Source organism: Petaurus breviceps, unplaced genomic scaffold (assembly GCF_028583685.1).
Source record: "Petaurus breviceps papuanus isolate PSGF00001 unplaced genomic scaffold, PetGlider_PUasm1.0 90644, whole genome shotgun sequence".
Taxonomy (NCBI): Eukaryota; Metazoa; Chordata; class Mammalia; order Diprotodontia; family Petauridae; genus Petaurus; species Petaurus breviceps.
The window spans coordinates 9,297,724-9,310,001 of NW_027187298.1; the positions used below are offsets into that span (position 1 = coordinate 9,297,724).

The window sequence follows — 12,278 nt, forward strand, 5'->3', positions numbered from 1 at the left end:
TCTTGATTTGTCTCAGCAGGTATATTCCAGTATGAAATACTGTCTGCAATCATTTTAAGTGGGGTATCTCTTACTATCTCTTCTTGCAGGGTTTTTTGTTGGTGGAAATATATGGAAATTCTGATGATTTATGTGGGTTTATCTTATATCTTGCTACTGTGCTAAAATTAATAATTGTTTCAACTAACTTTTTATTTGATTCTCTAGGATTTTCAAAGTGTATCATCATCTGTAGAGAGAGTTTTATTTCATTGCTCATTCTGATTCCTTCAACTTCCTTTACTCCTCTTTTTTTTTTTTTTTAAAGCAATTGGGGTTAAGTAACTTGCTCAAGGTTATACAGCCAGTTATTTCTGGGTGTGGTGCTAAGTATCTGAGCCTGGATTTGATCCCCAGGTCATCCCAACACTGGGGCCGGTGCTCTTACTCGCTGAGCCACCTGGCCACCCTTACTAATGGTTTTAAGTAGATGATTCTTAATTTTTAAGGAAAAATCCATTTATACCTATGCTTTCAAGTGTTTTCAATAGGAATGAGAGTGGTATTTTGTCAAAAGCTTTTTCTACAAATATTGATATAATTATATGCTTTTTTTGTTTTTACTATTGTCATTGACATAATCAATTATGTTAATAGTTTTCCTTATGTTAAACCATCCCTGCATTCCCAGTATAAATCCAACTTGGTCACCTTGTTTAATTTTTTTTTTTTTAGACTTCTATTGTAAGGACTTTTCATTTCACTTCTGAATCATCCCCCAACCCCTTTTTTTTAAACTAACATTTTATAAATCTACTTTTCTTTTTACCATGGGTCTACCCCATTGGGGAGAAAAAGGAAAAGGAAAGAAATTAAAAAAAAATAGAAATGGAAGTATCTTAGAAATTGTCTAGTTCAGTCCTCTCATTTTACAAAGGAAGAAATTAAGGCCAAAAGAAATTAAATGATTTGTCTCAAAGTAACACAACTGGTATGGAATGAGATTAGAGCTGGTGTGTACCTAGCTAGACACCACTGGCCATTACAACAAACCAGTTTGGGGCAAGAATTAGGAAGAATGCCTTCACAGTGAGGTGGTGCTAGTGCTGACTTTTACCTCACAATTAAAAATAAAGCAGGGAAATTAAATTAAATAAGAAGCTAATAGAAGGCTAGTAAGGGTGTGCTCTAGGCTCTTGTCTACTCACATAATCCTCCCCTTCCAGTTCCCTATCACTAGGAGGCAGTGACTCTTGAGACACTGAAATCAATCTGAAGAATCCACCTTGTGGGATTTCAAGAGCAGACTATGAAGAAAGATAACAGAGTAAACAGAAAGTCTCTGCAAAGAAACAAAGCTATCCAGTGAGGCTACAAGATAGTATCTTCATAGACACAGTTATAGGATGCATTTGAAAACAAAATCTCTTCCCATACTCCTGCGATAAATGATTTTTTAATAATCATTATCTTGGAGATTCAGAGCCTTCCCCAGCCCCTTCTTCCCATTGACCCCCCAAACCAGAGTTTGTTCTAAGAAAGAGACAAATGATTAGGGTAGGTCTATGTTTTTATTTCTCTCACAAGTTGGCACCATGTATAATCTTTGTGATATATTGTTGTAATCTCCTGTCTAACATTTTATTAAGAATTTTTACATTCATATTCATTAAAGAAATTGGTCTATAATTTTCTTTTTCTGTTTTGGCTCTTCCTGGTTTAGATATTAGCACCATATTTGTTTCATAAAAGGAGTTTGCTAGCACTCCTCTGTTACTCTAAATAACTTATTTAATTTTGGAATTATCTGATTTAAATGTTTGGTAGAATTCATTTGTAAATCCATCTATTCATGACATTTTATTCTTACAAAGCTCATTTATGGCCTGTTCAATTTCTTTTTTCTAAAATAGTTTTGTTTAGATATTCTATTTCCTCTTCTATTAATATAGGCAGTTTATATTTTTGTAAAAATCATTCTTAATGCATTGTTAAATTTATTTGCATATAATTGGGGAAAATAACTCCTAATGAATGCTTTGATTTCATATTCATTAGTGATATATTCACCCTCTTCATTTTTGAGACTAGTGATTTGGTTTTCTTCTTTTTTTGATTATATTAACTAATGATTTATCTATTTTATTGTTGTTTTTTTAATAAAACCAACTCCAACTTTTATTTCCTAAATTAATGGGTTCCTTACATTAAATTTTATTAATCTCATTTATCTTTTTAGGATTTTCAATTTGGTGTTTAATTGGAAATTTTTAATTTGTTCTTTTTCTAGTTTTTTAAATTATATATTCAATTCATCGGTCTGTTCTTTCTTTATTTTACTGTTATATGCATTTAGAGACAGAAATTTGCTCTGATTACTGCTTTGGCTGCATCCCATAGATTTAGGTATGTTGTTTCATTATTCTGTCTTTAATAAAATTATTTCTATCACTTGTTCTTTAATATTAGGTTATTTATTTTCCAAATAATTTTTAATCTACTTCCATGGTCCCTTGTTAAATATAATTTATTTTTATTATGATCTGAAAAAGGATATATTTAAAATTTGTTTTTCTGCATTTAACTATAAAGTTTTTATGGCCTAATACATGGTAATTTTTATAAAAGTACCATATGCCACTGAGAAAAAGGTACATTCCTTTTTATTCCCATTCACTTCCCTCCAGGTAGTTCTCAAATTTAGCTTATCTACAATTCTATTCATCTCCTTGCCTTCTTTCTTATTCATTTTTTGGTGAGATTTATCTAGTTCTGAGAAGGGAAGATTGATGTCTCCCACTATTTATGTTTTGCTATTTCCATCTGTAATTAATTTAGCTTTTCCTTTTAAAAAACTGGATGCTATAGCATTTGGTGCAATTAGTATTGATTTACTAAATTATCTATAGTACCTTTTATTATAATACAGTTCCCCTGTTTATCTTTTAATGAAATTTATTTTAGTTTTAACTGTCTAAGATCATGATTGCTACTCTTGCATGTTTTTTCTATCAGCTGAAGCATGATAAATTTTACTCTAGTCCTTTATTTTTACTCTGTGTATCTCATTTTCAAATGTATTTTTTGCAAACAACATATTGTAGGCTTCTGCTTTTTAATCCCTTCTACTATACATTTCCATTTTATGGGTGAATTCATCCCATTCACATTCAAAGTTATAATTATGAGTTGTGCATTTCCCTCCATCCTATCTTTCTTACTTTGTTTTATTCTTCTATCTTTCCTCAAATTTACTTCTAACCACTACCTCCTTGATCCAAATCTCTTCTAAGAATTCCTCCCTTATCCTCCTATTTCTTAATCTACCCAGCCTTCTAAGAGGCCCTCCCTTTTTGTCTGCCTTTACCCTATTTCTTGATCTGTATTCCTTTCTAAGATTCTTCCCTTCTCTTATCCTCTCTCCCTCCTATTTCTTTGTAAGTTAAGAAGACTTTTATACCCATCTAAATGTGCCCAGTTCTGAGAATAAGGTTCTATCTAGCACTAGCAACTCTCCACCCCCCTCCTGTCTCCATTGTAGCAGTTCTTCCATTCAAATCTCATTTGTATGAGATAATTACTTTATTTTACCTCTCTCTACCCAATTTTATTTTTTAGGATCATCCTATGAAGGGAATTATGATTTTCATATTAATCAATAAGATATGTGTAAAATGAATATACTAACAGATTAGATTTTTCAGAACTGCCTCTTCTGGTTTGTGAGTCAGAAACTTACAATGCAGCTTGAAATTATCAATAAAACCCTTGACAATGCTCCCACAATCCCTTCATTCTTGTGCCTTAAGTGTACCTTAAATGAACTGAATCAAAGATTGTGGAACCTGTTCTCATCTTTTTCTGATGAGAGTAACTTGACCCCAAGGACTTGAACAATACTGTCCCAGAAGACTTCAGAACACCTGTATTGTGGACTTGTCGTGCGAAACCATTAAGGCCCTGGGAAATCATTATTTATAATCCACCCTCCCACTCCCACCCCTTCCTGTCTCCTATTCCTCCCCCCATTCCTATTTGTGATTTATGTATATATAAACTCTGCCTTCCCTACAGCAAGGTGGAATTCTGATCAGGAGAATTCCCAATTTGCAAATCTTTTCCTCATAATGAAACTAAATAAACTACTTGATTATGGCAAAATTTTGTCTCTGGCCTGCTGTTTAGTCATTTCCAGGTTAGAGACTGGCTCAGTAAAATCCTGTTAGGAACTTCATCATACTTTACTCAACTCCAAGCCTTTCAAACTGTCTTAAGTTACAGATAAACAGTTTTACCTTATTAAATCCTTTATAATTGGTCTCTAATCTTTACCTTATGTTTCACCTGACTCTTGTAGGACAATTTTCCATTGGGTTCTGGTCTTTTCCTCACAAAAAGTCCTTTAATTCATTAAATATCATTTCCCCCCCTATTTAGGATTACACTCAGCTTTGATGGGTAAGTTACTCTTGGTTGCAAATCCAGCTCCTTTGTTCTTTGGAATATAATGTTCCATGCCCTTTGTTTTTTTTTTTTTTTTTATGTAAAAGCTGCTAAATCTTACACGTCCTGACTGTAGCTCTACAGTATTTGTTTGTTTTCTAGTTGCTTGTAATATTTTATCCTCAACCTGGGAGCTTCTAAATTTAGCTATAATGTTCCTGTAAGTTTTCATCTTGGGTTCTCTTTCACGTTTATCCTCTAGTTATAAAATGTCAGGGAAATTTTCCTTAGTAATTTCTTGAAGTATAATGTCTAGAGTTTTTTTTTAATCGTAACTTTCAGGTAGTCCAGTAATTCTTTTTTTTTTTTTAAAGCAATCGGGGTTAAGTAACTTGCTCAAGGTTACACGGCCAGTTATTTCTGGGTGTGGTGCTGAGTATCTGAGCCCGGATTTGATCCAGGTCATCCTGACACTGGAGCCGGTGCTCTTACTCGCTGAGCCACCTGGCCACCCCCAGTAATTCTTTTGTGTGTGTGTGTATGTGTTTTGGAGGGGGGAAGGTAGGGCAGTTGGGGTTAAGTGACTTGCCCAAGGTCACATGGCTAGTAAATGTTAAGTGTCTGAGGCCAGGTTTGAACTCAGGTCCTCCTGACTCCAGGACCGGTGCTCTCTTCACTGTGCCACCTAGCCACCCCTTCCAATAATTCTTATATTGACTCACCTCAATCTGTTCTCCTGGTCAGTTGTTTTTCTCATGTGATATTTCACATTCTCTTCTATTTTTTCAGTCTTTTGTTTTATTATTTCTTGGTGTCTTATGAAGTCATTGGTATCCCCTTGACCAATTTCTTCCTTAAGTTTTTTGGCTGTTTTTCCAATTGCTTGACTTTCTCTTCAAAATTTTCTTGCATTACCTTTTTGAACCTAATTATTACTCAGCCTCTATTATTTGATTCTTAAAGTCCTCTTAAGCTCTTCTAAGAACTCTTTTTGGGCATGTGACCATTTTACTTTTTTCTTTGAAGTAGAAGTAGTTGTTTTAACTGTACTATCTTCTGAGTTTGAACCCAGATCTTCTCTATGACCACAGCAGCTCTCAACGGTAGAGTTCTGCTTTTGCTTCCTCATTTTTTTTTCAAGCGGCTTATTTCTTGGTTGTTAACTTTGTGTTGGAAGTTTGGATCTAATCCCCAGGTATGTGAGATAATGTTTCAAGCTTCAGGTTTTTCATGCTGTTGTTTTTTTGAGCTCTATCTAGGGACCTGACCTCAGGTACCCCTCTCAGCCCTCAAGTCACAACCAGGGCCCCCCAGCAATGCTGTCACCTCAAACACTCCCTGCTGTCCATGAGGGACGACTATAAGCTTCAACTCACCATTCTGCCCTGGAACCAAAATTAGGAACTCTACTCTCTGGTGGCCAACAGCAGCAGGGTCCTGGCCACTCTCTTACTGCCCTCACCAGCATGTGCTCACCTCTTACCCACTGCCATAGAACAGGATGTTGCCTGGTCAGTGCATCCCGGCCCTGTGTCCAAAGTCAGCAATCTTCCCCAAACAGCCCACAGTCCTCCATGAGGCAAAAGTTTCTTAAGCTGAAGCTCCAGCCCTACAGAGTTGACCTTGGGGCTTGTTGTTTGTAGGTTTGGAGGTACCTGCACTTCACTCAGACCAGACCAATAATGCAGAGGTAAGGTCTCTCCTAATGTTTTAGGTGGACAACTGCTTTACCCCAACTTTTAATTATTTCTGTCTCTCTCAAAGTTCATTTTAAGGCCTTACTTTAAATCATGGGCAAATCTGAGAGTCAGGTAACTTTCTGCCTTATTCTACCATCTTCCCAGAATCCTCTTCCCTTCAGCCTTATTTGCCTTTCAGCCAGTGGAGTGAGCCTTCATTCCAAAGGAAAGCATAAGTACCAAGTGAACAGCAACTTACACCGACAATCAGCATAGAAAAAGCTGTCTCTGTTAAACAATACCAAAGTTACCTTTCAACATATAGGATTTAAAAGAGATACATAATCCAATGGGAAGGAAATGATTAGACCCCTGAATACCACAAGAATCTTTAGGGTAGATGTAAATCAGCCCTTGGTCAGCATTGCCTCCTTGAGATGGTGGGAAGGGGACAAGGGGGCCCTGGAGGCCACGTTGGTGGCAGTGAAGGATTGCTGGCTCCCACACTGGCTGAGGAGGAGAGTGAAATGAAGTTCTCGGTGCAGGTGCCCCAACGATGCAGACCAGAGTGTGTAATGCACTCGGTTCCACAACTCTTACCCCCAAAGCCAGTCTTTAAATACGGACTCACATCCCAGATAAGGACTTTAAAATGAGAATTAATGTGTTTCCTGGATGTTTTAATACTCCTGCCCCCTATACTTCTGCAGAACATAGATACTTCCCCTCGAGCACCCTCTCTTCACCCTAAGCAGCTCCTTCCTAGACCCTGACTCATGCCCCACGTAACAGATGCACTGGGGCTTGAGGAGAACACGCAGATCCTGGGTTCCAACCCCAGCTTGGCTACTTAGCCCAGGGAGAGGCGGCTTTCTCCCCAAGAGCCTCAGTTTCCTTATCAGCAAAAACCAGAGGGTTGGGCTGGCTCTCCGGAGGTCTTTCCTAGCTCTGAGTCAGGCGACCACCGCCCGTAACCACAGAAAAGGGCGGTACCAATTCTCATTCATCTCCACTCTCCTCACCCCTCCATCACGGCCCATCTTTGCTTCCAGTCGCTATAGTAACCGGAGGCCTATCCTTCCCCCACCTGGAGACAAGCCGCCCAGTCACGACTCCAAGCCCTCGGAGGCTGGCACGTGGCTGCGGAGCTGGGCGCGGGAAACCGAAGGCTCGCACTGAACAGCAATAGAGAAACAGAGAAAGAAAAGCGGAACGAGGAGGAATGGGGAGAGGGTCCTCACCTCACTTTCACGGGGAAAAGTGCAGGCTCTAGACAGTAACAGTTTTCGGTATCAGCAAAGGAGCCGGAGGCAGCCACTCCCACTCCGCTTTTTTTTTCTTTCCCTTCCTTCCTTCCTCTCACTGCACCGCCCGGATTCTGTCACCATCCCCACCCCGCAGGCGCAGAACGCCTCTCCCAGCCCCGCCCCGCGCGTTCCCCGGCTTGAAAGGAAGCCGTGAAACCTCGTGGGTCTGGCCCGCACCGGAAGTAAGGTCGTGAGCGCCTCCGCGCCAGGACCGCCGACGCCGGAAGTGGTGCTGGTCTTGCTCTGAGAGGAGGGGTGGGGGGCGTCTCTGCGCTGTCTGTGTTTTGTGGTGGTAGTGGTGGCGGCTGGTCGGGGCATCTCTTTCCTCCTCATCCCTTCCCCTGACCCCGGAGATGTCGGCGATCCCGGCCGAGGAGAGCGACCAGCTATTGATCCGACCGCTGTAAGGAGCCTGGGGGGAAGGGGGGTGAGAGAAGCTGCGCGCAGCGGAGCCCCGGTGGGAATATAGCGAGGGGGCGTCCTCGAGTGGGGAGGGCTTCCCCAGCGCTCCACTGGTTGCGAGATTTACCCGGTCTCGTTCTGCCCGCGTCTGTGGGCTCGGGCTGTTAACAGGCCATGCTTTCTTTTCAATGCCGCCCCTCCCCCACTCACCTGTTGTTCTTTACCACTTTCTCCAAATCCAACTAAGAAGCCACTTTCTTCGGGAAACCTTCCCTGACCCCCTTCTTCTGTCGCAATGACCTTTTCACTCAGATTTCACTTGACACTATTTGCATGGCCCTGGGGCACCAAGATCACTGGGACCTCAGTTCCCTCCCTAGACTGAGCGAGCCCTCAGAGGGCTTGTCTAACCTGCCTCCCCCTAGACAGGAGATGCTTAATACGTGTTTGATCTGTGAATGAACTAGCAAATAAAAGAAGTGTTGGCCGAGGTTTGCTGACCTTTAGTTTCCTTCTCCATAAAGTGGACCTATTCCAACTCTGATTAGCTCACAGGGTGGGTTTGGACTCTTTTCTTTTTGGGAATCCAGAGAAAGAATTTATATGGAAAAAATTTTTGTCAACATCCAAGCAGTTATCACCTAACAAACGTCATTAAGTTTCTGGTGGGCGTAATTACATTATATTGGGGGACCGTAACTTGGACAGAGACTTGGACAGACTACCATTATATGTAAGCCCTAGTGCTAGACTTTGTCTCTGCCCATAGGGAAGTTGCAGTGTAACTAAAGATAAACTGTTATCTATACATAACTCCAATGCTAGGTAAAATATGGCATGTAGGAAGGAAATATCCAGACAGTACCAGAAGAAACAGAAGGAGGGTGAAATCCCAATCACTTGGAAGGAGGAAAGTGAGGCAGGGGTAGAGCTAGAGTCAGGAAGACCTGAGTTAAAATACAGCATCACTCAGGTAATAGCTGTATGAACCTGGGCATTTCAGTTTATTTCTTTCTGCCTCAGTTTCCTTATCTCTAGAAAGTGGATCATAATAGCACCACCTACCTCACAGTGTTATAAGTATAAGATGAGATAATATTTGTAAAGTGCTTTGCAAACTCTATAGGCCTATATAAATGCCAGATAGTATTCTTTGAAGAAAGGGAGAGATTTAAGCAGGGAGGTTTTGATGGCAGCCAATTTCGGTGTGGAAGGAAAACATAAAGAAGGGAAAAGGTAGGATAAAAAGGCTTTCTGTAGAAGGTGAGATTTTAGTTGGTACTTGAAGGGAGGGGAAATAAAAAGGGAAAGCATTTCCATGCATGAAGGACAGCCAGTGAAAATTCCAAGTCTGGAGAGAATATGTTTTGTTCAAGTAACAGAAAGTAGTCCAGTGTTACTGGATCAGACTATGTCTATTACTAAGTGTAGAGGAAGTGTTAGGTTGTAAGAAGGCTAGAACTAATGGGCTAAAGAACATAAAAAGAGGGATTAATCTTGGAATAAAGGAAGGTTTCTTCATTTTATTTTGAGACTGGAGAAAAGGAGTTGAAATTTATAGAAGTGAAGTCACATTCATAGAAACACAGATTTGAAGTTGGAAATGACCAAAGGGGTCTCCTATTCCTGCCCCCCTCATTTTGCAGATGAAGAAACTGAAACCCAGAGAGATTGAGGGACATGCTCAAAGTCCCATACATAAATCACACAACTGGAATTCAAGTCCAACTCTGTTGATTCCAAATCTATAACTGTACTGTGTTGCAATAAAGGGATATCAGATGACCCTAGAAATAATGGATTGGAAAAGTAGCTTAGTAGTGGATATGAAAATTTGGAAATCCTCAAAGTAGATTATCAGCTTCTTATAGTTAATCATCTACTTTGTATAAATGTATTTGTCTGTTATTTACTGTGAACTAGCTACCTGCCAAGTGAAATACAAAAGAATGAATGAAAAAACTGAGCTCTAAGTGTTCAGGATTTTTAAAAAAGGGGTTGGAGGCAGAGTCAGTTCCTGACTGTGATCTAATAAGGACAAACAGCACAATGTGGGGAAGTGACTTTGGTGGCCAGGAAGATGTCTTTAGGTTTGAGAATTCATTTGAGTTTATGAGAGGAGTTGATTGACACCAGTGGTTGGCAAAAATATGGCCAGGGTAAAATGTGAAGCAAGTCTGGGACTAGATATAGTGGGCCATGTAAGTCTGCATTGAACCAATGAGTGTAGAATGAGTTGTACAGTGGGAGTTCCAGAGCTGAATAGACTATAGAACCTGATATGACAAATTCTAGTTGCTGAAGTTTATAAATTTTATTCCTTGTAAAATGCTGAAATATTCCTAGATCTATACATATCACAATCTGTTTAACTTAAAAAAACAAATGATCTCTGTGACTTGGACACTTAAAATTACTCTGTCAGGTTTTTCATTCAGAAACCTAAATTTAACTTTTGGCCTCTAGCTCTATAACAAGCTCTTCAGAAATTTAAATACATTCATTCAAATTCACACACACTCACTTGATTGTCCCCTTTTCTGGTAATTTTATAATTATTTTTCTCTTAAAGATTCTTAAGGAGAAATTCTCATGAAGAACTACTGAGAATATATATTTTGCTTTTAAAAGAGGGGAAAGCATAGAATGGTTTATTAGCATAGTTTTGTGCTTTTATTAAAGTTTTGCCTTAATATGTTTGCACAGATATTTATGTTTGTTTCTTTTGTTGTTATTTTTTACAGTGGGGCTGGACAAGAAGTAGGAAGATCATGTATTATTCTGGAGTTCAAAGGAAGAAAAATAATGGTAATCATCATAAATATATATGCACACACATATACACTTACGTAGTACGAATCTGTTACTATCTAAAACAATCATCTTTGTTTTTGGTAAAAGCATTAACATAATATACTTTTAGGAATATGCTACTCATAAATGCAATAAATTATGTTTACCTAGATCTGCCAACCAGTTGTCTTTTTAGAATAAAATTTTTTTTTTGGAGGGCATTTGGGGTTAAGTGACTTGCCCAAAGTCACAAGGCTAGTATGTGTGTCAAGTGTATGAGGCTGGATTTGAACTCAGGTCCTCCTGACTTCAGGGTTGGTGCTCTATTCACTGCACCACCTAGCTGCCCCTAGAATAAATTCTAAAGAGGTTTTCAAATCTGCTGCTTTGGGTTAGAATTATGTGCAAAGGTTCCAACCAGGATTCTAGACATTTGATTTAAAAAAAATACATTTAAAGACAGACATTGTGATTCAGCCAACCTTCCTCTCCAACCAGGGGAAAATGGTAGATTATACAAAGATAGTGAATGCATGAAACAAAGCCTTAGCTCCTTTATTCTGCCTCACCTTAGAGAGAAACATGGTAAACTTTTGTTTTTAATGGCTTAAAGGTAAATCCTCATTCATATAAGATCAGTAATTCATGACTGTCCATGAAGAAAGTTTTTTACCACATTATTCTCAGACTCTTTGGAAGAGTTCATTTGTTGTCCTATTAATGAGGCAGTTGAAAAGAGTAGGTTCAAGGGCCGCCTTTGACACATCCTGTGTCACCACAGACGAGTCACTTAACTTCTTAGTGCTTACTTGTATACTTAACTCCTTTGTACTCTGTTATAATAAATGTCTTGCAGACAGATAGATTTCTATTTATTTTGAGAAGTCAGTGTTATTAAATAGGTAAGTAGAATTAGTCACCATTATATTTTATCCATGTCAAACATGATAGACTAACGAGGTCAACTTTAATAGATTTTTTTAGTAGGTATATTTGTACTATACATTCTAAAAGATATTTTTATGAATTTTTTCCAATTCTTTTACAGTTGGATTGTGGGATTCATCCTGGCTTAGAAGGAATGGATGCTCTTCCTTACATCGATTTGATAGATCCTGCTGAGATTGATCTCCTCTTAATTAGTCAGTAAGTCTTATTTTGAATGAAGATAATTTTTCACATGTGTTTTTTATAATTATTATTCATATTTTTAAAAATAATTTTTATTGCACTAGTGGAATGTTAATTCCAGTAGGAAGTACATTAATATACTAAGCGGGAGCTGGGATATCACTTTGGGACTTTTTAATACTTTTACATATAATACATATATGCATAATACAATACTTTTTACTGTCTTACAGAAATGTTCTATTTTATTTTACCTTTCATCAGATTTACTTTTCCAACCTAAATGGGAAAATTTGATCATTTGGTTACATAATTATTGGGTTACCAAAGAGTTCATGTCAACCAACACTGTTGCTACCTTCTGGCTTTTTCACTTTCCTGCTCAAAAATCTTCAATGTATGGGGCGGCTAGGTAGCACAGTGAATAAAGCACCAGCCCTGGACTCAGGAGGACCTCAGCTCAAATCCATCCTCAGACACTTAACACTTACTAGCCATGTGACCTTGAGCAAGGCACTTAACCCCAATTGTCGTGTCTTCCCCC

At 38.7% G+C, this 12,278-nt stretch overlaps 2 protein-coding genes across 4 annotated transcripts in view; one reads left to right on the forward strand and one right to left on the reverse strand.

The window, feature by feature from the left end:
• Positions 1 to 7,491, reverse strand: part of LOC138143552 (integrin beta-1-binding protein 1) — a 30,744-nt gene extending 23,253 nt beyond the window's left edge. Inside the window, exon 1 of the mRNA XM_069064814.1 lies at positions 7,343 to 7,491. The gene's annotated coding sequence lies outside the window, so the exon portion shown is untranslated. The remainder of the gene's footprint in view (positions 1 to 7,342) is intronic.
• Positions 7,492 to 7,585: 94 nt separating this feature from the next.
• The window catches only part of CPSF3 (cleavage and polyadenylation specific factor 3), a 60,227-nt gene continuing 55,534 nt past the window's right edge, over positions 7,586 to 12,278 (forward strand). For all 3 annotated transcript variants that reach the window (XM_069064809.1, XM_069064810.1, XM_069064811.1), the window contains exons 1-3: positions 7,586 to 7,811; positions 10,555 to 10,618; positions 11,652 to 11,749. In XM_069064809.1, the coding sequence (XP_068920910.1) occupies positions 7,762 to 7,811; positions 10,555 to 10,618; positions 11,652 to 11,749 (212 nt within the window). In that variant the 5' untranslated portion in view covers positions 7,586 to 7,761. The remainder of the gene's footprint in view (positions 7,812 to 10,554; positions 10,619 to 11,651; positions 11,750 to 12,278) is intronic.